Source organism: Mus musculus, chromosome 2 (assembly GCF_000001635.26).
Source record: "Mus musculus strain C57BL/6J chromosome 2, GRCm38.p6 C57BL/6J".
Classification (NCBI taxonomy): domain Eukaryota; kingdom Metazoa; phylum Chordata; class Mammalia; order Rodentia; family Muridae; genus Mus; species Mus musculus.
Genome location: NC_000068.7, coordinates 112,951,211 through 112,978,964, shown reverse-complemented (window position 1 = coordinate 112,978,964; position 27,754 = coordinate 112,951,211). Strand labels below are relative to the sequence as shown.

At 40.1% G+C, this 27,754-nt stretch overlaps 1 protein-coding gene across 9 annotated transcripts in view; it reads left to right on the top strand.

Moving 5' to 3' along the window:
* The window catches only part of Ryr3 (ryanodine receptor 3), a 586,052-nt gene that overhangs the window by 238,441 nt on the left and 319,857 nt on the right, over positions 1–27,754 (top strand). For 6 of the 9 annotated variants that reach the window (XR_003951556.1, XM_017316712.2, XM_017316702.2 and 3 more), the window contains exons 5-10: positions 11,415–11,426; positions 11,738–11,812; positions 14,554–14,632; positions 20,715–20,827; positions 21,666–21,765; positions 24,577–24,670. Coding sequence is in view for 8 of the 9 variants with exons in the window: in XM_017316712.2 (XP_017172201.1) it covers positions 11,415–11,426; positions 11,738–11,812; positions 14,554–14,632; positions 20,715–20,827; positions 21,666–21,765; positions 24,577–24,670 (473 nt within the window). In the remaining variant the exon portion in view is untranslated. The remainder of the gene's footprint in view (positions 1–11,414; positions 11,427–11,737; positions 11,813–14,553; positions 14,633–20,714; positions 20,828–21,665; positions 21,766–24,576; positions 24,671–27,754) is intronic. The other 3 variants (XM_017316705.2, XM_017316711.2, NM_001319156.1) reach the window with 1 other exon arrangement.

Below are 27,754 nucleotides of genomic sequence, written 5' to 3'. Positions count from 1 at the left end.
TCCTTAGTAGGAAATATTGATTATACATTAAATTTGGTAAAAGGAAATTATTGGGCAAAGTTCCTGGTCCTCACCCTGTATGGCACTGGCTCACTATTTCGCCAGTGATCTGAGTATGGGTAGTTCAGATAAGAACCAGGGCTATAACTGAAAGCAGATCTGGCTGCTGGGTCCTTTTATGTGAAGAATGAACTTGGCAGTGTCTGATTCTAAGAAATTTGTTAGATATGGAAGAAAGGAGGAGAATTAATTCTAATAAAAAAATAATTGGCTCATTTCTTTCCAAAGTATACTTGTCATCAGTCTAAATGTCACCAGTACCTTGACAAATATCTCCTGTCAGTTCATTCTTTTAAAGGTGCCATAGTAAGAACCGTGTATTAGAGTTGGCATCCCCACCATCTGCTTGCCCTGTAGCACGTATGCTCAGAGAAAAGTGTGGCAGCATCTTAGAAGAGCCACACCTGCTCGCCATTAGTGAATGAAACTCACCTCCTGGCTCAGCCACAGTCCTTGTCACATCCTAGGCCTACCAGGGAACTCAGTGCTATTTCACCAGCCACAGATGCTCAGAACAGGGAGCAAGGAAATGGCTGCACAAAGCTACAGCAATGCTTAGAAGCCAAAATGCTTGTCAGCTTTGGGACCTGAACCAAAGCTTCATATGTAATAAGCATATGCTTTATCACCATGTTTTCACCAACCAATACTTGGTCTTGAAGATTTGGAAGGAAGATTCCTTAGCTATTGTTAGCCAGGCCATCAGGGGTTAATAGTACAACATCCAGGGGCTTTGCCTTCTCAGGTCATTTGGTTTCAGAGAAAAAACCAACTTTATCTCCACATCACCAGTCTCTAAGTGACCCAAGCCAACTTAACCTTACCCCATGGACCAGACCCAAGCACAACAAATGCCAGGTAGGCATCCTGGAAGAGCCTGCTCATGCTGTTGTGTTTCTGCATCCAATGGCAAGCATACTTCGGGAATTGCTTTTTTGTTAGAGTTGTTTTCCTCCTTTATTTTCATATCCATATTCTGTTGACACCGATCACCCATAATTCTCAGTTTCTTACACCAGACTCTGGCCTTTGTCTCTACTGTCTTAGAATACTTTCATCATATTATAAAATTAATAACATGAACTAAGTGCTTGGACCATCTTCTCTTCCAGGAAACATCATCCTAGATGCTTCCAAGAGGAAGGGTTGGCTGGATTCAGTAAACCGTAAAGCAGGAGAATGGTGGATGGGACATATACTGGCAGGCATGATTTGGGGAAGACTATTAAATTTTTTCAGCAGTAAATGCTGATATTTAAAAATAAAAAAGATCATAGAAGGCCAGTCTCTCTGCACTGTCTTCAAGGTTTCATCAGTGCTGTCACATGAAGAGACAGTGAGAAACAGCACTGGAGTGAAAGAGGTGAGGTTCCCTGGGATCACAGTCACCCTGAGGCCTTTGGGACAATAGCTTAGAAGCAGATGGAATAGTGGTCACCTTTGCACCATCACACGCAGTCCTCATTGTAACTCCAGGTATGTTCTATCCTAATGATTCCTCCGCATCAACTAACCTCAAGGGAGAAGGCTCTGAATGTGGGATTCAGGAAACTGGAGCTATACCTTCTTCCTCTTATCAGAACTTCGTCAAAATTCTGTCTCTTGATTTGGATTTTCATTAGTATCCTAAGAGGCCCTGGAAGATGCTCAGAATGTGAAGGCCTTCTTTCAAGTACTTTTGTCTAAAGCAGCAGTTTTCAACGTTCCTCATGCTGTGACCCTTGAATACAGTTCCTCATGTTGTAGTGACCCCCAGCCATAAAATTATCTCATTGCTATTTCACAGCTGTAATTTTATTACTATAATGAATCATAATATAAGTACCTGATACGCAGGATATCAAATATGTGACTCCTGTGAGGGTTCACAACCCACAGGTTGAGAACCACTGCTCTAAAGTTAGCATGGCTTTGACTGAGCTGCCCCACATGTAGGAGGCAAACGCTTTTGGATTCCATCCCATTGCTTTCTGCAGCCAGCATCTCAGGCACCACAGACTGCTGGTTCTAGACTCATAATCAACAGGTATGAGTAGGAAAATCAAAGTGTCAAATTACAAATGGGTGCCTTATTCTCATGTCACATTTTGACTCTCTACAATAGATAATCTTTGAAGGGAGAGAATCTCTCTCTCTCTCTCTCTCTCTCCAGCTCAGGGAATACTGAATTTGGGTCTGACAATAAAGAAGACAGTTAGGTACCCTTTATTTGGATTCTTTGGAGTTCACACAGATTTAAGATGGAATTATGATACCTGTAAAATATTTCTGTTGTCTCATTAGGTGGCTCTAGCTCCTAATCGTAAGTCATATTAGCCTGTGCTAATGGCCCTCCTTCTCTGAAACGTTCTGAGTTCTACTGTGTTTTAGCAAAGTCTGTCTTTCACTGTAATTAAAGAGGAATGCTTGTTCCGATTCCTAGGCATTCGCAGTCTAAGACCTGAAAATTCTCACTGGTTTCTTTGGTGTCCTCAGAGCTGGAGAGGTGTATTGCTCACCTCTATCTCTCTATCCCTCACGGAAGACAGCTTGTTGGACTGAATTGGAGTTTGGCTGGACTTGGTGTTCCTCAGGCCTATAGCTGTAGACAAGTCTGGCATCTGTTAACTGCACAAGAGAACCTTGAGGAACATGGAATTGTGGAGAACCAAGTCCTCAGAAACTAGAGTGGGATCCAAAGAGAGGAGCCTACAGGTTCAGAGGAGCAACTGGGTTGAGACCCATGCATGGTTTGGGGTACCTCATGGCAAGAGATTTTCCCCCACAGAACCTGGAGCTAAGACTCCAGAAACAAAATAAAGATAACTCGTGTGTCTTCTCTGAGTTTTTCATGGAACACCAGATTGGAGCATAGCACTCTACAGCCAGCATCTAAAACCAAGCAGAGTAGCACTGCATCCATGTCTTCCTTTCAGGCTGAGTTATTTACTGAAGACCCTGGTAAAGAAACTGCACCCTTGAACAAGTAAGGGTTACAAATAAGCTTAGTATGTTCACAGAAGCACATTTCTTTAAATACGTACAGCATGTCATCCTTTATACACACATGTATAAATTTTATTGAGAACATGATGTGGTAAGAGTGGGAAAGAAAAATTTAGAGCAGGATAAAGTACATGTTCTGCAACCATGAACGTGGCTGGTTGACCGTTTGTGTGTGTGCAGGTGCACATGCATGTGTGTATACATTCATGTATGTGTGTCCGTGTGTGGGTAAGTGCTTGTGTATGCAGGTGAACATGCATGTGTGTATACATTCATGTATGTGTGTCCATGTGTGGGTAAGTGCTTGTGTATGCAGGTGAACATGCATGTGTGTATACATTCATGTATGTGTGTCCATGTGTGGGTAAGTGCTTGTGTATGCAGGTGAACATGCATTTGTGTATACATTCATGTATGTGTGTCCGTGTGTGGGTAAGTGCTTACATATGCAGGTAAACAGGCATGTGTGTCTACATGTTCAAATGTGTGTGAGTATGTGTGTGTATTTACATGTGTGTGCCTCTTCATGAGTGGATGAGTACATGTGTGTACAGGTGCACATGAATAATGTGTGTGTTCAAATATACGTGCACATACATTTGGAGGCCAAAGGAGAACCTAGGTGTTGTTCCTAAAATATTATACACCATTAATCAATCAATTAATTGCATTATTGATTTATTGACAGGGATTCTCACTGAATCTGAAGCACACCAGGCAGGTTGTGCTGGCTGTCTAGCAAGCCCCAGAATTCTACCTGCCCCTAACTCCCAACACTGAGGTTACAACCATTCAGTACCATACCCAGTATGTTTTATGTGGGATCTGTAGATCAAACTTGGGTCCTTGAGCTTACAAGGCAAGCATTTGTCTGCCTAAGCCATATTCTGTGTTCTGGCTATTACACTTCTATAGATTTTCTTATCATATCTGTGTGTGTATAAGCAGTACTTGAAAATACTTTGCATTCTGCGTCTTGTCGTACTACTGTATCATTGCGTTTTCTGTTTCTACCTACCCCTGCTGATAGCAGCGTTTAATGGCTACGTGCTAGGACATCTTAAAGAATTCCCATGATTTATTAGACTATTTCTGTGGCATATTTAGATTATTGCCAGGCTCCCTTCAGTTTTGTCATGACCATTATAAGGCTCTTTGCCATGGCTGCGTGCATTCGTTCTTGCTCCTTTTGAATTATTCCCAGGAGTAAAATGACTCTGACTACAGTTATAGACTTCTTCTTTGTGGCTCTTTTTATATTTTACCGGATTGCATGGTGCCAACACACTCAGGCTTGTATCAGCTAAACTACAGTTTACACACCATTTTTCCTTCTGATTTCACACATTTTGTAGATATAAAGTGATATAGCCAAGATCATATAGTTGCAACTTCTTTCATTGTTAAAAGAAGTTTTACAGTGTTTCCATGTTTTTACTTTATTCTGTTAGGTATCATTAATTCATAGCATAGGCTGACTTCTTTAGTCAAGGCTTGGTTTCCTACCACATTTCAATGAGTGAACCTCTTTGTCACGGTGACACGAAAGTTTTGTGTAGTTTATTAAGTGTTTCAGTTTCTGCTTTTCTGGTGCTCATTGCTTTGGATAGAGTCTTATCTGCCTTTCGTTTCTTTTGAATGCTCATGTTGCTTCAGAGCACAAGCACATTCTAGGATGTACTTGACTGCCACATCAGCAAAGGATGTAGATAACTTTATTGTATGCTAGCTGTTCTATGAGTTCATTTTCAAGTGGAATATTTAACTCTCTTACTCTCCAGGATCTGATGTTCTTATCCTCTCGCTGGGCACTGATTAATGTCTCTCTGACTTGTTAGCCACTCACAGGAGACATGGCTTCATCTTGCCGCTCTTCTGTACAGGAACTACCTCCTTAGAGTTTATGGTCTACATTGTTAGATCTATAGAGACTGCGTGTGCCTGCCATGTGCTTCTTTGTGAATCTGTAGCAGGGTGAATTAGCCAATTTTGCTTAAAGGTACTTTATAAAAGTTCCCTTTCAGAACAAAAACTTCTTACTGTTCATATTTCACCATTAATTTCACTAAGAATTCTGTTGAACTCCAAGATAGTCTCTTACTCTTAACTGAAACTATACAGAGGCTATAAGTGAATTTTGAAGAATAAACAATTACAAATATTACTTTTGCCATTCTGCATACCACAGTGTACCTTTCCACGGTGTATCTGAAATTTTACCCAATAATGTCTCTTGTTTCTTTTTAAAGGTTCTACTCACATAAGCAGACTATTAAAATCTTAGTAATTTATAACAGTCATGAGTTGAGCCTTCCGTGGTAAAAACAACTGAACTAGCTGACTCTGTGGGGTTACCTTCTTTAGCTTATGCCTACTGCTCATTTAACTTATTTAGCTTATTCACTTTCATTGTCCTATATTTAAAAGGCATCATTATTATTTGGCTCCCTTCTATCAAGGGAAATTCATACTTCTGTGCTATGCAAATGCATCTACTGTGTCCTGCAATACACACACACACACACACACACACACACACACACGGCCTGAGTGGAACCAAAGTGAGATGTGGAATAAGCAAGGAAGAAAAAACTCACAGCAGCAACACCACATTCTGCAAGGCCTTCCAGGATTGTGGCCCTTGAAGTGTGATGGGCCATAATAGATTCCCAGGGCGACATCCTATGGTCCTCTTAGAATGCTTCTTAGGGCCTAAGACTCCCTCCCCCAAGTAGAAATGAGCATTTGGGTCACAGAACAAATTGGTTTAGATATGTAACAATCTTGAAGCATTCCTAGCGGGATAGAAGGCAGGCTTTCTGCCTCCATAGTCTTGATTTCTGGTTTAACTTCATGAAAGGCATGATTCTTTGGAAACTACAAAAACTGTCTATACTGAAAATTAATCTTAAAATTACAGGTAAGAAGATTGAATTAAGTGTCTAGGGCAACATTCTCCCTCTAGACATAGAAACGAGCCTCCCTTTTATCAGTTCTTCCCTAGTGTGCCCTAATATCACAGGGTGACTCCAAGAGTATCTCTATTTCTCTGCCAGTGGTGACAATCAAGGACAATCATGTCAGGAATGAGAAAACCACCAGAAGAAGGTCTCACAGTCTTGAGGTATAGGCACTATCTTGTTGTGGGTTGGCCTAATGCTGCTCATATTCTAATGCTAATTTGCCCTAAATCTGGTTGCCCCAAAGACAGGAGAGTCCACATGGAAGACAATGAGTGATCCTGCCCCCAGTTAATTGCTATTGATAAATAAAGATGCCGATAACCAATAGCTGGACAGAAGAGTCATAGGTGGGATTTAGGTTTCCCAAACTTGGGACCACAAGGATGAAGAATGTGGAGGGGAGGCAGAAATAAGAAGCTGTTGTAGGTTAGCTGAGCCACAAAAATGTGGCCAGGTAGACTGGCCAATTGGAGGTGAGAGCAGCTCAGATGGAACATAGTAAATAATAAGTAATAACCCAGGGTTATCGAGAGGAAAGTAGATTCTAACAGCATGGAGGGTAGACAGCTGCCCATCTCTGGTATTGTTTAGAGCATCTTGTGAATATAAAGGCTATGTGTATGTGTATGTTTTTTTTTTTTAAATCTGGGAACTCAATAACCTAAGGCAGGGTAGAAACCCCAGGCCTAGATTTTTAATAATTTTTACTATACTACCTCATAGATGTGATTGTCTTTCCTGAAGTACTAGTCCAGAGGTAATATCAAAAGAGTTAATAAAATGTATTCTTAGCCCCAAGTTCAGATTCCAGCTCACACTTTCAAGGCAGCCATGGGAAGCATTTTAAATTTCCTATGTCTCTTTTTTTCTCGTATGCAAAATGAAAACCCAAGGTCCACATCCACCAATTGTTTATTCGTTCATTTAGGAATTCTTTGTGAGAATTGTGTCTCCAATTCATCTGATTCTGATACAAAGTGGCATTGAGATAACAGAGACACTACATTTTAGTTTGAATGTTCATGGAGGTTCCTTTATTTCTTGGGGAAGGAAGGGCAGATACATACCAAAATTAACTTACCAATTCACATCGGCTCATGATAAAACAGAAGGCAGTGATGGAGGGAGACTGTCTTCTTGTAAAGAGTGATAGAGGAGACTTGTGTGATGAGACGTTTCTGGGTGGAGAAGTGAAAAGAAAGTAGAGGCAGGCTGAGAAAACAATGGAAGACTTACATTCTGAGAAGGAAAGGCATGAACAGAGGGCCTGTGGTAGGAGTGAGGTTATCTAAGAGATGCAGAATAGTCAGAATGACTAGAGCAGGAGCAAAAGGGAGCATGTTTCTGACACACTAAGTCAGAGTGGTGGAAGGGGGTCAGCTCAGGTAGGGTAAGGTTTGGTGACTTACAGTCAGCAGTCAAATTCAGCCTAAGTATCTATTTATATGGTTTGCTAGGGTTTAAGGATGGCTTATAAATTTTGAACCAATTCTTTTCAAAAATCTGTGAGGTGTGACTGGTAACTGTGAGAGAGATCACAGAATTTAACATATTCACTGTATGGCCTCTCAGGGAATATTTACAATCCTGATATGGAAAATTGGATGCCATTGTGGGAACATCAGACTTCTAACTTGATAGCAAGCCACTAGAGGGTTTGTAGCAAGAAAGTAAATCCGCAGTTTCCATCTTTAGGTGGGGTGGCGCTAGCCCACATCTTACCTAAGCGGGCACATTTTGGACGTTGTTACCATAGGCTGATGAGACACAGTGAAGTCTCAAGGACTAGGAGCAGTGGGTGGCTGAGTGTTGCCTGAAGAATGCTCTTTTTTTTAAAATTAGGTATTTATTTCATTTACATTTCCAATGCTATTCCAAAAGTCCCCCACATGCTCCCCCACCCACTCCCTCCCCCACCCACTCCCACTTCTTGGCCCTGGCATTCCCCTCTACTGAGGCAGATAAAGTTTGCACGACCAATGGGCCTCTCTTTCCACTGATGGCCAACCAGGCTATCTTCTGATACATATGCAGCTAGAGACACGAGCTCCGGGGTACTGGTTAGTTCATATTGTTGTTCCACCTATAGGGTTGCAGATCCCTTTAGCTCCTAGAAGTGGATGCTCACAGTCAGCTATTGGATGAAGAATGCTTTTTAAAGTGATACCAATCTTTGTTTTAGATTGGTTGAGAGAAAGGAGTAAAGAATAGCATCTCTCCCCAATTTGTTTGCTCACTCCCTTACTACCATGCGAAAGAGACCAAGTGAGAGAATAATCCTTCCTGTTCCTTGGGCTGGACTCCTCCGTTCATCTACCACTGACTTCCCTTCCACAGTTTTGACTGTGACACCATCCTCTCATAAACTAATATGGTGTCCTGATGGCTGTGTGGCAGAGTCCATGCAGTGAGCAAGTTAGTCATGGTCCTGACTATCCTGACAAGTCCGTCTCCACATCCCTGTTTATACCAGCTCTTCCTGTCCATGGGCATTGAACCAACTACTGAATGGCTGTAAATGTTCAAGTATAATTCACACTCCTAATTCCAAGATTCAATCTACCTGTGTCACTGCCTCTTTCTGACCATCTATATGTTAGCAGTCTGTGGTTTGTCTGCCCTTTCAGTCGAGACATCTGTGACACATACTCTTCACCCTCTTGGTCTAAGGAGTGCAAAACCTCTTGCTTCACTTCTTTAATAGGCATGCTTTTTTCTACGTGCAACCTGATTTTTTTTTGGGGGGGGGGGGTGAGGCTAAGTTTATCTCCCTTACCTCGCTACAGAAATGGCAATAGTGTGGTGAATGATTGAATACACTGTTAAGTCCAGACTCTGCAATTGGGATCTGTCTGATTTTGAACATGTTATTTAATCTATGTGTCAGTTCACATGGCTGTAAAATGGGGGTATTGTTATTGCAGCAGTAGTTAATATCAAGAGTTGTTTCCTGTGTGCCACTTTGTGTTCTGTATCTACCATAGGATTTAAGCCCATTAGGTTCCTGATATATGAGCCCCAGGAAAGATGTTTCTATATTCTTATCATTGGAGCAGTTACTATGCACACATTAGAAAAATGAGGTTCAGATCCATCATTAACCACAATGAATATGGTACTATTGTATCAACTGTGACACATAAGGCAAGGCACTTTCTTTAGAGGCCAAATTCCTTAAATCTGAATTGTGACATTCATTACTATCTTGAGATGTTGTGGGGATGCTGTGGTAGTGTGTAAGGTACCATATTCATAAATAGCATTTACTCCATGGCACATGATCATAATAGAAGACTCCTCTGACATAGTAGTGCCACAAATATCCAATCCTCTAAGAAAGTAATTCTCAAAATCTTGTCCTGTGACTAGCAGCATCAGCATCAATATCATCAAGACCTTGCTAGAAATACAGATTCTCAGGGTAGCCCCAGACCTACTGAAATTAGTACTCTGGACTGGGGGCCTGGTGATTCCTAAATCCCCTGACATCTGGAAACCACAGTCTAACATGAGAGGGAAGCTAGAACAGGAGGCTCCAAGGGTCTGCAGAACAAAATAATATTCAATTCCATTGGGCATCTAAATCCCTTTCTTTTTCTGGTGGCATTATTAATGAAAAGCATGAAGTCCTATCAATGTTTCTAGAAGTACCAAAAGAGAAGAAGCCCAAGCCACTCCATAATACTGTTTAGTGTCAGTAACTCTTGATTCCTTATAATTACAGAGCTGATAGGAACACAGAAGAATTGGAAAAGAAGGGACCCACAGTCGATAGCAGGACACCTAATCTAGTTACTTGATCATGTTAGGACTATGTGCATTCAGTATGAGCCACTGGAAGCATCAGTTAAGTTGTAAGGATACAAGCTCATAGGGACAATTCCAGTCAGACAGACAAGATGTAAAATGATTTAGTACATCTAATTTTAACGTAAGGTGTTGACACATTTGTAAATACAGCTGAAGTTAGTGCAAATGATTTCATGAAATTTGGAAATATTGTGAAGAGCCGTGTAATCCGACATGGTATTAAAGTTTGAGAACACTTAAATATTTCTATAGGCAGGGGGAGGGAGAGCACAGCCACATTTATATTTAGTTATCAGCTTCTTTTCAATATACCACATTTGTCTTTTTTTCTCTTTAGGCGCATTTTATGACATGGGGGGAAAAATCTCTTTGACAGAGCAATTCTGCTAATTCAAATAGAACTGAGATGAAACCACTTACCGTTTACTATCCAGACCTCTGTTTCTCTCCCCACCACCTGCTTCTTGTCCTCTGTGTCGCTCATTGCCATGCCTGGAAGGGACAGGATGGACAGGATAAAACTACAAACAGTGCCTTGGGCAGCCAGTCTGCTGCTCTGAAAGAATGGGATGTAGGAAAGATGCTTTTGGACTAGAGAAGTCAAATGGTAAAATTCCCCTGATGGTGGTCCATGGAAGATGCCTCAGTGGGTAAAGTGCTTGCTGTATATACATATGAACGTGAAATCAGATCCCCAATGCATATAATCCAAGCATGGAAGCTTGTACCTCTGATCTCAGCACTGGGAAGAAGAGGCAGGAGGCACCCAGGAGCTCTCTGGCTAGCTAGCCAACCGGTCAGGCTTAATGAGAGATCCTGTCTCAAAACAATAAGGTGGAAAGTAATTGATAAAGATAACCCATGTCTACTTTTGGCATCCATGCACACAAGCATGGTCACCCCCCCCCCCCCACACACACACACACACACAATCTTAACTATCTCAGACTTTGGAGCCTTTTGGTACATGTTTCAAGAGGACAGAGACCGAGCAGCAAGCATCTTCTTTTAAGAGTATATATATATATGTAACTAAGGGTAAATTCGCATGATGTCAGGAGAACTAGGTAAGTACTAAAACATATGTTCTTACTTGTCAATTTCAGCTGACTGTTTTTCTACCCACTTGTAACTGGAATAAGTTAGACCCTTGCTTCATAGCATATGTTGTTCATTTCAGCATAGCACTGTGTTGAACAGAGTCAGAAGCTCAGGTACCAATGGCTTGATTTCCTTTGGGCTATTTTATCTTCTCTGCCCTTCCTCTCTACTGGTTGGTCAACCACTACCAAATCATCAAAAAATGTGCAGAGGAGGGCAGAGAAGACAGTCACATGGGTCTCTCCACTAAGGGGACTATTCAGCAGGACTAGTTACTCTTTTAAAGTCCTGGATGTCAGAACCATGCATAGTTGGTAAGATCTGTATAAAAAGGGCCATTTGAGTTTCGTGGGCAGAAAGCACAAGTGCCCAGAAGGGAGCAATAGACTGCAAGACCCAGAGTGCACATCACTGCGGTCCACCATGTTATCCTCCTGCACTAGGCTGTAGTTACTCCATACTTGTTTCTCTCTCATTCTGGCTGCTTCTGAGAAGTTTCAAAGGAAGGTAAGCAGAGCCCCCTCCTCATTCACATGCTTCCAGCGTAGAACAGGTGTGCGTTTCTGTTCTGCTCATCCTGGGCAGAGGCCGGCTCTGAGAAGAGCAGCAGGCCTCCCTGCCCTCGCCCAAGGATGTCGCATGGCTGTGCTCACAAGTCTTCCGCCATCAATCAGCTGGACATGTGCTTCTTGAATGAATTATTTGGGAGTTTTGCCATAAATATCTTTCTTGGTGTCTGCATCCCAAATTGTGCTGCCTCTCTGCCAGAAAAGCCACAGCTGGTATGTGCTGACAGTTTTCTTTCCTCGTTCCCACAGGCGGCACAAGGGGGTGGCCACAGGACCCTGCTCTACGGGCATGCAATTCTCCTGCGGCACTCTTTCAGTGGAATGGTAAGCACATGGAGACGACAGCTTTCACCATTCATGAGGAAGAAAGGATGAACACTGGGAGCAGTTCAGAATATAAATAATTCAACTCATTGTTGTCTTCCTATTGCTTCCCTCGAGTTCCAGCGATTTCTGTTTGCTGAGTGTGTGTCCCACTGAGTGAGGAAAAGAGCTGTTCCTTTTCTTTAAAATTCAGCCAGTGTAACCCCACCATGTACAGTACTTTCACATGCTAGGTACGCAGTAAATATTTCTTAGATGCATGACTGATCAAATGAACTGTGGAGTAACTGATTTATTTAGTCTACAAAGAAAACAAATCAAATGGGAATTGTGTGACATTTCTCTACTTGTACACAGCTAAAGGAATGGAGTCATGTCCAGGGCCTTCAGTCCTGGAAGAATTTGAAGGTATTATGCTAATCCGGTGGCAGGAGGAAGATAATGGATGAGGCGATCACAGAAAACTGGTCCAGGCTATAACTAATCAGGGATTTAAAACCAGAAAACTAGAAGAGGGCTAATTCAGCCTAACTTGGGAAGCAAGAGCTTGGAAGAAAACCACGCAGTAATATAATCAATATAACTTGGAAAATGCACATGCTAACAATGTTTCGCAAAGAGTTATTAAGAATGTTGTGATGTCGATTTAGTTTAAAATGAACTGTCTCCAACAGTGTTTTCTGTCCGCTCCTAAGTATATAATTCTCAAACGCTATTGGTATACGGAAGAATAGTCATTTTCTAACCCTAGTAAAAGTGATACACTAAGCGTGCAAACATGAGGACCTGAGTTCAGAGACCTAGCACTTACCTGAAGAGTTGCCATGACAACATGTGATCTTAGCAGTGGGATGGGGAGTAGGGCGACTGCTGCTTATTTTTACCCACTTACACACGTTCTTCATGAAACATTCTTCTGGAAGCTTAGACTATCAAATTGTAGTGCAATCAGCGGCTAACTTCTTAAATAATTGATTTTGCTGCAGCATATTTTGTCTGAACACTGACTAGTACAAAGTTGACCTTTCAGACCGAGCACTCACTGTTTTAGTCCGTAACAGTGAAGGACAGAACAAAACTGTGTCTGAGTACTGGGACAGGTTTAGATGGGGAACCATTTTCCTGGCAGTCACTGGAAAGGAGACATGATCACCTTTTAGAATCTGTTGCTTATGTGGAGAGCAAATGAGACCCTAAAATGTGTTTTTTTTTTACCCAGGTAGAATAAATAAGTCTTGAACCAATATATCCCCCATGGCTCTCCAAACTAGCAGCTAGCAGCTTGGTAGAGATGTTAAATTCACTAAAAAGAAAAAAAAAAAGCCATATTAACATAAATTCTGCATTGGCTTTTTAAAAGTGGCTTTGGAATAAAGCTGTTGGAATAAGACATTTTATAATGCAACAATTTTCCACCTGCTTGCAGAGAGCTAGAAGTGTGCCTGGGCTTCTTTCCCTCGCACTCTAATTCCAGCCTATACCACTGTGCCATCAGCAAAGAAGGCAAGGGAAGGGCCCTGGGTTTATTTCCTTTGTTAAGCTTCTTTTAAAAATAAAATACATGTTATTTTGAGAGGTTTAAAAACTCAGGAGTTTTTTTAAAGAGTAAAGCTAGTAGCAGTTGATATGGCACCATGGACAGGGGAATTCTCACAGGCTCCCCATCCCCTAGATCAGTGGTTCTCAACCCCTTGGGATCTAATGATGTTGTCATGATGGCAGCCTAAAACCATTGGGAAACACACATATTTATATGATGATTTGTAATAGTAGCAAATTTGCAGCTATGAAGTAACAATAAAGTAATTTTATGATGGGGGTGGGGTCACCACAGCTGGGGGAACTGTATTAAAGAGTCACAGCATTAGCAAGGTTGAGAACAACTGCCCTAGATGGAGATCTACTCGTGGCTAATGACTGCTGAGTGAGGGAAAATCCATCTGCTCAAAGAACAAAGTCCCATATTAGCTATCCAACCACAAGTGATCAGTCTTGGACACATGGATGCAGTAGATTATATATATACATGTTGGGGGAGGGTGCGCGAATATATGGGCACACTCATACATACATATGTATATCTGTGTTAAAAAAAATAATCGTAGAGGTCATGAATTTGGGAGGCCATGTAGGAAGAGTTGAGAGGGAGGGGCAAGAATGAAATAGGTGCAGTACTCATGTATGAAGTCCTCAGAAAATATTAAATTAGAAGAAATAGGGGAAATTATCTGATTCCCCAGCTCCTCCCACCCACGTTACTTATCTGAGCACAATTTTTATGATTATTCCGATGTAATTCATTCTAATATGTGTTATACTTTAAAGTTTTGTGTATGCATCAATTATACAAATGTGCTATTTTATGTGACTTCTTGCCTCAACATCTTATAAAAATAAATATTTGCTATCTACACATTCTTTATCGGTACTCTTAATGGAGTGGCACAATAGTCCATAAAACAGAAGAACCAGCATTAATCTATCTGCTTCTTTACTGCTGGTCATTAGTGGTCCATTTATACTGTTTTCCAGTTTAAGTTAAAAGTTTCTCGGAATACCTTTGTAGTAAAGCATACTGAATATTTCAATTTTACTATATAAAGTCCTAGAAATTACTGAACCATCAGATAAGAATGTCTTTGAGATGTGGGGGAAAGACTGGGCCTAGTGGGAAGTTAACTGTGTTGGTGCCAGGAACTGGTGAAAGGGTGTGACTCCTAGCGTGTGCTCTTGCTCCACAGTATCTAACGTGCTTGACCACGTCAAGATCCCAGACAGATAAACTTGCCTTTGATGTAGGTCTGCGGGAACATGCCACAGGTAAGCTGTCATTCCCAGCTTCAGTCTCGTGGGGTCTTATGCTAAGGACTTTTGAGAAAGATGCTGAATACGTTACTCATTTGGAATTGTACATCAGCAGGGTTAAAAAGATAAATTTAAAAACCTCTTGAGGCTGAGTCACGGGAGGATGTGTGAAGCCAGAAAACATGGGTACTGAAAATATGGGTACTCGGGCAGGGACGGTGTGATGTTTGAAGCCTGAGAGCTGAAACTGCTCTAATGGATTATTGCTATAAATAGACAGTTTAGTTCTTGGGAACCAAAGGTACTGAGTAACTGCTAAGGCAACAAATAAAATGACTTCATAATAGTGAAATACGGTGCCTAGTTTAGAGAACTAGGACCTTTGTATTCTGCAAACATTCCATTCCCAAATCACATCAGTGGTGCTCACCAGCCTCAGCTCTGTCCTCCCAGTGCATCTCCAGCATACTTACTGTGTAATTTTCTATAACTTTACTTAGGTTCTTGCTTAAAATACCACATATAAAACTTAACTCTGTGGGGAAGAAATGGTTGTTTTGTTTTGCCAGAAAATAAAGATATCAACAACCAAAAAGCTCAATTGTCAAATAATTGAAAAAGCAATGACAAAATGTCAGTATACTTGATCTAAACTTAAAACCTTTGTGATAGAATTAGTTCAAAAGGGAGATATTCTTTTATTAAATTTCACAATGAATAATTTAATGTTATTTGTCTTTTACAAAGTATCAAATATATTGGATACCTCTTCTTTTCTGCATATACATATGCATGTGAATAAAGTAATTATATACATGTAGATATAGATATAGATATAGATATAGATATAGATATAGATATAGATATAGATATAGATATAGATATAGATATAGATATATGTGTGTATATGTGTGTATATGTGTGTATATGTGTGTGTATATGTGTGTATATGTGTGTATATGTGTGTATATGTGTATATATATGTATATATGTGTGTGTGTATATATATATGTATATATATATATATATATATATATATATATATATATATATATATATATACAGTCAGCCAACAGAATGGTATTATGGAGGCTGAGAAAGGAGAATCATGAGTTCAAGGTCAGCATGGGCTACCTAGTAGGATTAAGACCAGTCTAAGCTACAAAGCAAATTCCTTTTAGAAGTGGGTACCAAGAAAAGTGGTGGCCAAAATGATACCAACTCACTCTCTAGAATTCAAAAATTAAGGACAGATGCCCAGGAAAACTATTTTAAAAGTTACACTATCAAGAAAATACCAGTTTCCTGGGGGCTATTCTGAAGACCAACAGAGAAGCAGATAAATGTTGAAACAATACATATTTCACCTCAGTAAAGAAAATGCTTTGTAATATCTGCATTAACCAGCAGAGGAACAGCTATCCAGGAGACATAGCATGCTCTCTGTGGCTGGAAACCTGTACGAACAGTTGGACCATCAGTCAAGGGCATTGCTGATAGAATTTCTGCTCTGGGTAGAGGTTGTGCTATTACCAATTAGGAGCTATGGTTGCAAGAAACAGAAACTGATTCGGATGACTTCAAGACAATTAAGGATTTGCTGGCAGGATACTGAGTAGAATCAGACTACAATAGGGCTTCAGAGCTAACCAGGCTGTAGAAAGAGAGATGAGGAAAGTAAAATCACTTCAGCAACTCCAGAAATTGTGTTGGAATATAGTCTCTAATGTTATCGCATTTCCCACTAACAGGACAGCAGTTCCAATGTTACACCTCCAAAGAAAGACAAAAGTCTATGCTATTGCTCTAAAATGAGCCGAGATTATCAGTTAAGGATTCAGATATCTGATTTTGTGATAATCAGAAAATATGTAGAATCCTATGCATGTGCCCCCACTGTTTCTGTGGCCTGCACAGCAGTGCCCTCTCCCTTTGTACACAGAAAAAAATTGGGACTTATCTCTGACTCCCGTGACCTTTTTCCCCCCTAAAATAACATCATGTGTGAATTGGATTTGGGGTTTCTTTGTTTCCAGCTTATGTGGTTTTCTTCTAGTATAATTTCCTCTAAAATTTTGTCAATCTTTGATAAAAAATTACAAATGGAGTGAAATGTCATAGTATGGATATAAGTTGGCCTCTCTGTATAAGCCAGATGCCAATCTTGGAGCACGCAATCAGAAAACTCATATATAGTCCCTCTATTTATAAAGCAGCAAAACGGTGTTATATTTTCTGAAAACTGGAAAGGGATGGAGAAACACCAAATTCTAGTAAAGAGTTCAGGCAGTGTACTTCATTTACTATCAGAGCCTCTAATGAAAAGGAATGAAAGGAGATTCTGTTACTCATTACCAAAGTTGCTTTCTGAGTCCCTGGAAACAATTTGTAGGGACTTTGGTGACAGCAGACTTAGTAGATATATAAGCCAGGCCAGGTTCACACAGGCTGCTCAGAAGCTGATGTGTGGATACATAGAAAAGGGTTGGCTGGCTGTATCTTTGTGTAAATGTCTTGCCTGAAGTACTTCACTTTTCTTTCACCCCTGGTCTATTCTCCTTGAGTCTGTAGAGTGCTCTGGCTTCCACCATTAACGACTGGGGTTTTATGGGATAAGGCCTATCATGAAGAGGTGTCACATGGAATCTGCCTGGTTAGGATCCTAGTTCTTTAGCCAGCAATCTTGTAAATGATCTTTAGCACAGGAACATCTCTGGAGGTTTGAAGAAACAGGCTGATCCTTAGCTGTGCTGGATGTCAAAGAGAACGTGTGAAGACATCCGTTAGGGGATGGATGTTTTATTGACAGTCTGATTTTTTTTTAACCTACACACTGGTAAGTTCTTGGGTTTAACAGACTGAGTAATGACTGTACTCATGAGTTTGGTGACTCAGTTCTTCACACTTTTAAGGTTTTGATTTCAGTATTTAGGCACACATTTATAATTCAGATTTATGAAGAAATGGATGTAAAAATGACATCATATGCATTCTGCAAGTGCTGCCATGCATTTTGGAGCCAGTGACTGACTGGTTGGTCCACACTAGGAGTTCAGGGAATGACTTGGGACAAGAGAAGTGGCAGAAAAGCACCCCTCCATCTTTTGTGTATGTCCCTTTGTGGTGCTCTTCATTCTCATGCCTTTTCATGGACCCCAGAGTATACACTGAATAGGCTGGTCACTTTTCACTTTTAATGTAAAGGTCACATTCTTTTATAATGCATTTTCAAATTTAATCAAATACCTACACATAATTAAATTTTAAAAGATAAATGGGACTCTGATGTTTATTAAAAATATCTGCTTCTGCCTCTAGGTCCCTACCTCAGGCATCTGTGTTCAGCTCTTCTAATATCACTTGCTGTTTTTTATGAAAAATATGTACATACTGCCACTTCATTCTTCTTTCTAGATTAGTTTTATCTATTCGTGTTTTGATAAAGCTTTATTCTTATGCTGTTCTCTTCACCATCCTTCTTCCTTACATTTCCAGTATGTTCATATTTATTTTTACATAAAAAACAAAGCAAAACTACATTGATATAACTACTGTCACGTATTTGTAAGTAACCCACATGGTGTACTAGAGTCAAGTTTGTTTTATTGCTTTAAGACTTTGTCTTAATTTGTTTTGTCTTCTGTGACTAAACAGTGAATTTACTTCCAAGCTTTCCCATTGGCCAAAAAATGTCCCTAAATTATTAGGTTCGGTCACATTATTTCTTCACATTCTTAGAGACATCCATCATCGCTCAAGCAGCCTGCGTTGCCTCTTCTAGATTCTATGTTTCCTCCACCTCATTATGGCTTACTAACTAGTGCATTTTGGTGAAACATGCCACATATTAGCTTTCACAGAAAAAGATGTTTGTAGGCACCAAGTTATCTGAAGGTTTGTTCATTCTAGCTTCATAATTAATTCATAATTTAGCTTAATTCTGTATTAAAAGTATTTTTTCTTGGCTTCCTCCTGGCTTGCTTTTAACTTGTGTTCTGGCTATTGAGACAAGCATGTTCTGATTCCTGATGCTTTGTGTGTGATGGTTTTTCTTTTCTAAGATCTCTTGTTTCTTTCTCTAATGTCTGAAGTTCCAGGGTGTGTCTTGTGGATCCTTCCTGTGGTGCAGTCTCAGGAGGATGCCGTGTAGGGTGAATGCTTACCCAGGCAAAGAACTCTGGGGAACTTTTCTACTCACAGATAATAAACATCTGTCCAGAACTTGGAAAGTTTTAGAAATAGTATTTCTCTGCTAATACTCTCTATTCTTGCTTTCTGGGGATCTTTCTAGATTGATTTTTAGGAATTTTTTAGAATTTTATCTTGACTGAAATATAATTGCATCATTTTCTTCTCCCCTTTCCTCATCCAAAGCCCTCACATAGCATATCCTTCCCTCTCCTCTCTCCCTTTCAAATCATAATTCTCTTCTTTTCTAAAGATACAGTCTTACTCTGTCATCCTGAAACTCTCTATGTAGACCAGGCTGGCCTCAATCTAAGTGGTCTGCCTGCCTGCTGATGCCTCCTGAGTACTGGGATTTAAGGTGTGTGCTGCTATGCTCAACTCTAATTTTTTTCTTCCTGTTTCTAATCGTGTGTGTGTGTGTGTGTGTGTGTGTGTGTGTTCCTTTTGGGAGACTTTTCAACTGTTTATACTCATCTTTTTTCTCTTCAGAGTAATTTTTTCACTTTCTTAAGAGATTCTTCATGATACTTCCTGGGTATAACATTTCCTGTCTTTTGTGAGATTGTTAGTTGTAAAATTATTTAAAGCTTTTGTTCTCATATAATCTTTATTTTTTTCCCTTTGGGGCCTCCCCACCAATGTCAATGTTAGAGGCTTTCCTCAAATTCCATGTAATCTTTTGTCTTTACTCATATTTAGGCCAAAGTCATAAAAGCAGACAGGAAGCTGGGATGTAGCTTGGCATGTGTTAAACCTCAGTCTGGGTTTATATTTCAGAACCCTGGGCATTTAAGAGGAGAATCTCAAACCCTGGCATCATAACCTTTAGTACATTGGCCTCCCTAAAAAATCAGTCCTTAAATCTGAGGACTGGTAAAAACCATTCTGCTTTTGCAACTGGTGTTCTGGAAGCTGAGGGGTAGAAGAGAAGGGAGAGAAGCTAGGGTATTTCTAACCATTCACAAACTGTAGTTGTGTGTTCTCAGAATGACTCCACTTTCTAATTTGGCAGCACCTTACAGTATTTCCAAGACCTTGGTGGTTGGCAATACCACAATTCTTCTGTACCCTGGAGGAGGAGGAAACAACTGCTTGTGTGGGATGAGGAGGGGATCTGAGGCTTAAATGTCCTTAAAACCTCTTTTAGCCATTCTTCCTGTTTACAACCCATCTTTACCTCTAGCACAAGTGGTTTTTCTGCTGGAATCTATTCATAGCGGGGTGTGCTTTTAAGTCAGTGGCTTCTTCTCCACTGTGTTAGTTAAAATTGTGAATTTTTTTCACTAAGTTTTTGGTACATACATTTTCATATGTTTTAAGCTGTGTTAGATCTTATAGGTTTGGACCTTAAGAGACAAACAAAAAGTCTATTTACTATGGTTTCAGTGCATTTCATAGAAGGTGCAAAAGAATGATAAAATTGTTTAAATGTTCAATATGTCAATGAAAGAGGGTCCTCAAGCCCCCCTTTCTGTGGGGACAAGAATTGAGATCCTTTAATATAGCTCAGGGTAGCCTCAAACTCATTAAGCCAAGGAAAGACTTGAACTTCTGATCTTCTTGTCTCCACATGTACTACCAAAATAGACTCTGAAATCAATCCATTAAAAAAAGATGTCAAGGGGATTGTAAAGAAATCATATCTTATGTCCATTAAAAATATTCAGACTTCTGAACTACTGACCTCCAACAGTCTTACCCAAATTTTGTCTCTCTGTCTTTCTGGGTTTATGTCTTTAAAATGAAAAATATATTCAAGGGTACACAATAGACAACAGGAAGGATATATGTAGGTTAATGGGAACTAAGCTAGGCAAAGGGAGAGGTAGGTCCTTGGAGGGAATGTGGGGCAGAGTTAGGATAACTGCCTTGTAGGATACAGAGGCTAACTCATGAAGCATTCATGTAGGAGAAGCCTGTTGGTGGACTATACATCCTGCTTCCAAACAAAGGTCTGAAGGAGAGAAAGTACGAATTGGAGATGACCTTATCCTCGTCAGTGTGTCCTCTGAAAGATATCTTGTAAGTACCTCTTGGCAGAAGCATCTTTTCTTTTCAGAATGCCCCTTTAGTAATGGGTGGCTAGGGGGAAACAGCCACTGCAGCCTGGATAGGAAAAGGTATCTATCCCCTGTAATGCAATCCTAGTACCAGGAATTTAACTGTTAGCTTTCCTTTTAGATTATTGTGCTGGATCCAGCAAATGCTGCTAAAGAAGAATTAAGTCATATTACTCTGAATTTATCACATTGTGTGGCTCTTGCCAAGTAGAAAACAAGCCAGCAAAAAGGAATGCAGGGAAATTAGCTTGATAGAGAATAGAGGGCGGGGGTGTAAAAATGTTAGCACATGGGCTATTACAGAGGCTGACAGATGCATATGAGGTCTTTCATCTAAGGTTGAGTACTAGTGAAGCTCCACTCATTATAGGGATGCCTGAAGATAGTAAAATGCCAAAGATAAGTGTTGAATTTCTCAGCAGTTTATCATAGGGCCAATCCTACCAGCCACTTTTGCCTTGCTGTCTCCAAATGTTGAAGTAATTTTATTCCCATTTGTGAATTTTTTTTTCATCCTACAAGAAGCAGACATTTTATAATTGTGTAGAGTCAGGGATGCATTTGAGGTGACAAGGTTAACACTTGTCGGTCACCTCTATGGCTTCATAGTTCTCCCAGGAATAAAGTGCCACCTATGAAAGAAACTACTTGAAGACTGGGCAAAGAAAGGTCCCACATATATGTAGATGGAACCATGGGGAAGGGAGGCTGTTTAACTTAATGCTTGCCATTCTGGTGGGCAGCTCTGGTGGAAATGGACTAGTGGTTTAAAGGAGGTTTCTTTTCTTTTTCCACTGCAGCATCTCTCGATATCAAATGGTAGCATCCAAGTGGATGCCTCCTTTATGCAAACACTCTGGAACGTACATCCTACCTGCTCAGGAAGTAGCATTGAAGAAGGTAGGCCTTTGTACTGCTGCCTGCCATTCCCTCTGAGCTGTGTATGTTAACAATTTCTGATGTCCCTCCACACCCACAGACAGCATGGCTTTTATTCTCCTACTTTCTGTATCTGATGTCAGTATAGGTTATTTTCTATTCTTACTCCCCACGGGCATCATTGACCTTGATTTAATTCTTTGGTACCTGTTGTTAGTTTATCACTACAAGCACACAGGAGTTTCTTACTATTGGTAAGTATTTTTATTTTGTTATTCATGCTTACTATTGATAAGTAAACAGGCCTAGAAACTTTCATCTTGGAAAAGATCATTTGCTGGAAAGATGAAATGGCTTATACCCCAACCCCACTCTATGTCTCTCTCCATAATAGAAAGAAACTTTCTTCATAATAAGTATATAATTGGTCTGTGGTTTTTACTTACCAATATGGAACACCCCTTAAAATAATAAATGAAAACTTCTCACCATTAATCATTTCTATGGAAATAAGATCATCCAACTGTGTTTTCATACCCAGTTTCTCAGAGACAGGCAAAGTCAATGCACTTTACAGGTTATTGAGTAAACATACTGGCTCTGCCTCAATCATAGGTAATACCACAGCTGAGCAGACAAATAAAATGCTGGTGACCCCAGGGCTATTGCATTCCATTCTAGCGCTTTACAGAAAGATCTGAATTTGTAAAAGTAGCCTCATAATAAGCTTCAACCCTAGTTTTCTTCCTGAGCCTCGTAGTTTCAATCTGGGGACACACTTCTGCACGGAGATGTTTGAAAACAGGGGAAAACGAGAGTTGTCAAAGTGAGAGCCTACTTTCAGAAGGCATCACAGTTAAGCTACACAGTTGAGAAATGACAAATCCTGTTTGCTGATACAACATAAGAAGCTTTTAGAAATCAGGTTCTAACCCCCCTCTCTCTCCTTTCCTCTTTGCTCCCTTCCTCTGTCTTTCCTGTCTCTCTTCTTCTTCTTTCTCTCCTCTCTCTTTCTCTCTCCCCTCTGTCTCCATCTGTCTCCACCTCCCCCCTCCTCTCTCTCTCTCTCTCTCACACACACACATGTACATATACATAAAATATTAATATACCGTTGTAAATTTACCATCAGTCTTTTCCTCCTATCAGGAATCAAGGCTCCCTATCTTAAATCTTTCCCTGGAAAGTTTCAGCCCTGTCTGGATGTTAACTGTTTCATCTTCACCACAGAAATAAAATGATCTCGGTCCCAACAGAGAGCTTGTGGAGGTTAATTAAGGAGCGTTTTCATAGAAGCACTGAGTGCCCTTGTGTGGATGAAATCTAAAGAGCTCATCAGCTTGGTCATGTGGAGAATGGGCTTTCAGCATCCATAACCCTGCCCTCGTGGACGTTAGTGGCTCTTCACTTGATGCTTTCTGTGTGACTATGATCCACCCTCACACAAATTTCAGCTTTAAAAAAAAAATGTAATGCATAGCACTTGGCTGTTTTCTCAGATGAGCAGGATATTGATTGGAAAAGCCCACAAGCTATTCATGATGGACTCTTAAGTGGCAATAGTCTCACCATCAAGAGAGGATAAAGAGTTTAATCAAGGGCTTGATGGCTGAGGTTTTTAATTTTCTATGTAAATTGGCTACTAGGAATTCCCTTTAGTATGTCTTGAATTATTTAAATGCAAAAAATGCAACTGTACATATTAGTATAATTAGCTATTGGAAAAATACTTGTGAATATTTGAGGGAAGTTTAAGCTAATCTTTTTGCCTCTGTTTTTAAAAAGTGCTAAGGCAACTTCAACCATCTCTGTACAGTATGCTCTGAGAACACCATTTTCCCCTCTGGCATGATTTCTCATTGTTAATGTTTTAATCCTGCACCCAAAATAGTTGGAGACAGCACCCCCCCCCAAGTGATCTAATTATGTGATTTAAAAAGAAAAACTCCTAATACAGACATTGAACATATTAAGTCCATATGTCTCCTGAGAATGGAGTAGCCTAGAGATTTTTTTAATTCAGAAGAATAACAAATCCAATTTCTTTGTGCAAAACTAGCTTAGCAGGGCCTGCCTCCTGCTAGTATGCTCCCAGAATTAATACTTGGGATTCATCTGAAGACTAATGGGGCATCATGCCCTTGAAGTTTATTGTTTCTTTTCAGGGTCTGAACTCCCAACTATTGAGATTCCTTTTTGCAGACATCTAAGTGCTCGTTGATAGCAGTTGGTGCACGTGTCCATTCAGATCTGCTAGAGTCAGTCTGCCCCCACTTTGGGAAAGAGATGCATCATCACATTTGGTCTGCATTTGTTAACCACAATTGAAAACTACCTTCTCCTAAAATACCTCTTGAGAGCATATTACTGCCTTTTCCTAAATAACACTTAAAAACAGATTGTCACCCCATTCTGACTCATTTCTACCCCATGACCATAATTTGATTTGGATTTTACCGGGAAGTGTGTATAGTAAGATTTTAAGATCTGGTGACTTGGTATTGAGTTATTAGCTTCTTATAAAACTAAAAATCCTATTCTAACAGTGATTTTCCTTTTATCTGTTTTGTTTTGTATTTCTAGTGATAACAGTTGACACACTACTTTCATCTTCTACTTGATATTTGGCCTTACTTATTTCTCAGGAACTTAACTGCCAGAGTTAGAATTCTTTTCCACTGAGGCCTTAATTCGGGGACTCTATACTATCCCACATGTACCTCTCTTGTTGTTTGGTAGAGCAAGCTATCACATGCATGAATTCACCCGTATTGAACATAGTGTTCTCCTTAGGCTTTTGATCAGTTATGGTGGTATACCATTCTTTCATAGGATACTTACTCGGTGGCCATGTAGTTCGTCTTTTCCACGGTCATGATGAATGTTTGACGATACCATCTACAGATCAGAATGATTCTCAGCACAGGTAAGCCACTATCCTCATCCTTCTCTCTGAGCTGTCTCTCTGGTAGCTCCTATTAAAGAGTTTGCATTTCTATTTGGCCACACATGATTTGTGTAGGTCTTTCTTACTTGGACTGACCTTCATCTAGCCACAAGCTCCAGTTTGCTCAAAAAACGTGTGTTTACGTTAAATCTAAGCAAACAATGCCACAATGCATCGCAAGCCATTCATTGTCTTGATCGCTCCTGAGTCTGAATCATTCACCTTGGGGAGAGAAATCAGCAATTCTCTCACCGCTGCACAGCAATAGAGAAGCTGTGCATTCACGTAAGTTATGGCTGGTCCTTGAAAGGCAGCTTATCTCTATTTATCCCCTTTAGTGGACCAAGTAATTAAGATGGAATTGTTGGTTTCATTTTTCTTGATACCAACTCATGTATGAGAAATCAAGCATCAAAATCCAACAGAAGATGGACTTAGCAGGAAGCTGTTCCAAGAACTATAGTTCGAGGTAGAGTAGAGGTGAACTATATCTTTAGTCCAAAGGTGATTGCTTAATGGGCTCTTATTGAAGATTTAAAATTATGTAAAACAGCCCTATTGTATATAGAAGACACTGTTTCCTTGAAGTTATCCATCATCTCTGGCTCTTATACTCTTTCTGCCTCCTCATCTGTAACCTTGAGGGGTTTGATAAAGATCCAGTTGTGGATTTCTTTTTTAATTCCCATCTATTGCAAGGGTATATGTAATTGAGAGTCGCTTTATTGCTATGTTCCTTTAGCCTAATAATCAATACACTAATAGTAGTAAGGGAGACTAACTGGTGTGTGTGTGTGTGTGTGTGTGTGTGTGTGTGTGTGTGTGTGTGTGTATGCATGCATGTATGCTTTTTGTTATTTTTTGTATATTTTCTCTTACTGATTTTTCTTTAGTTTTTCTAATTTTATTTTTACTTTTTATTTTGTTGTTTTTCGGGTGTGGAGGTGTGTGGGGTGTATGTGTGTGTGTTTTAAGAGAGAGAGGGAGGGAGAACATGAAGTTGTCTGGGTAGGGAATTGGAGAGGACCTGAGGAGACTTGGAGTAGAGGAAAGAATATCAAATATATTATATGAATTTTCTTCAATAAAAAGTTTTTAAAAGATTCAGAATTTTATTAAATGGAAGATATTAATGCACATAGTAAATATGTACTCAAGATTTATTACTATTTTGCTTATACTCAAAGGAAGAGTACATAAAATGTTTTGCATTGTGACTGTAGAAGTCTCATATATTAGGTAAAAATCAAGCCTCTTATCCAAATTCAACTTAATTTTGACAGTAATTGGTTCAATCTGGTGACTGCAGTATCTTAGCTTGTTGTCGTGCTTACAAGATCCTTCTCAGCTACATTAGTTTTACTTAATTGATGACATCAGAGACAAATCCTGACACTTTCAAGATCATCTTGATCAGACTTCTGCCAATGGTGGCCTCCCGACTTGTTTCGAATGGAAGCCTAGAAACCTGGGGCTTGGCTGGCTTTTTGTCAGTACTCACCCTTGTTCTGTGTGCTCAAGGACCCAGAAGCAGCATGGTTGAATGTGCTTCTGGGCATCTTAGAATCTGTCAACTGGTAATTTGAGTCCCTCACAGTGTGAATCTCTTCCTACTTGCTATGTTCCCTGAATGTCCTGCATAGGGCCCAGATGTGACATAGAACAGAGTCCAGAGCACACTGGAACTAGACCTATGTAAGTGTTGTGAGTGACTTACTCTGTACCTCCTTGGTGGCTGACAGTGATGTCTACATGGCAAAGGAAGTTCAGTCGATTTGATTTCCCGTAGAGTATTGTCATGTGCTCTTATTCAGTTGCTGAGTTTTGTTTTTGTTTTGTTTTGTTTTGTTTTTTTCATTTCATCTTTGTTTTGTTTTTATTTGATTTTAGTGGAGTGGATTTTTTTCTACCTTTTTTTTTTTTGAGAGTCTTATTGTATAAGCTGGTTTGCCTAGGAATCACTATGTAGATCTGGTGGATGTAGACATCCACCTGCCCCTGCCTCTTAGCTCTGTGATTAACCACCTGGCTTACTGTTGCTTTTATATCTTACTGTGGAAGGCTTTCAGTTAGAAAAAAAAAAAAAAAGAAAGAATGAAATGAAGTTTATAATCCTGTATGGCGGTTATCTACATCTAAATGAAACACACTACATCTATATCAGCTTTCCCCTCCCCCCACCCCCTATTCTGAACAGGTTCTATTCTGTTCTACTTTTGAGGATGGATATTTGGAAGACATAAAGTGGTTACCACATGTGTTGCCTTCATCTCTATTATTGAAACTATAGCCACAATAGAAATGGCTTGATCTGAAACTATGACGAATGAAGATGGCTTGTGCTTTGATAATAATTCCTGTTAAATGCTTTAACAAGATCCTGTTTAAAGGGGAAAGTAGAGAGGTATTTGAAAAACATGGGAGAATGAGTGAGATGGTGATCAGGTTCCAAAATAAGTTCAGTGGAACAAGAGTACAGACACAGGCAACAGCAAGAGCCACCTGGATGTGGACAAGGACTCCATAGGATCTGGTTGGTGTTAGCAAAGAAGATGACAAAACATAGCTGTCTCTTTCCTTTCCATGGAAGCATGAGGGACTGAGATTGGGTAAGGAAGCAACCATTGGGGCTTTGGAGCCTAAATTCTGGCATTCTTAATAAAAGCATGATGAAAAGATGCCTTGGTGTTGCTTTCTGTCTAGGGACTATGAAAAACAGTAAACCTCTTCATTGATGTTCGTTATCAGGAAAAAAAATTTTCAACTAGACAGAATCATCAAAAGCACTGAAATCAGGAAAAAGGAATAGGCGATAGAGAGCATGCTAAGAAATTGTAGGAACTCCTAAGATACCAACTCCCCAGATGGAATTGTTTTCCTTCCCTCTGAACCCTGGGAATAGGCAGGCTTGATGGAAATATTACCTAAGAATGGAAACCCGAGAGTCACAATCTCACATTCTGAACTCAGATGCTTGGCTCTGCCTCTGGCTTGTCAAATGCCCTGGGCTAAGTCACTCAACCTGTTAGAGCCAAGGCTAAGATGTCAGCCAGGCTCTCAAAA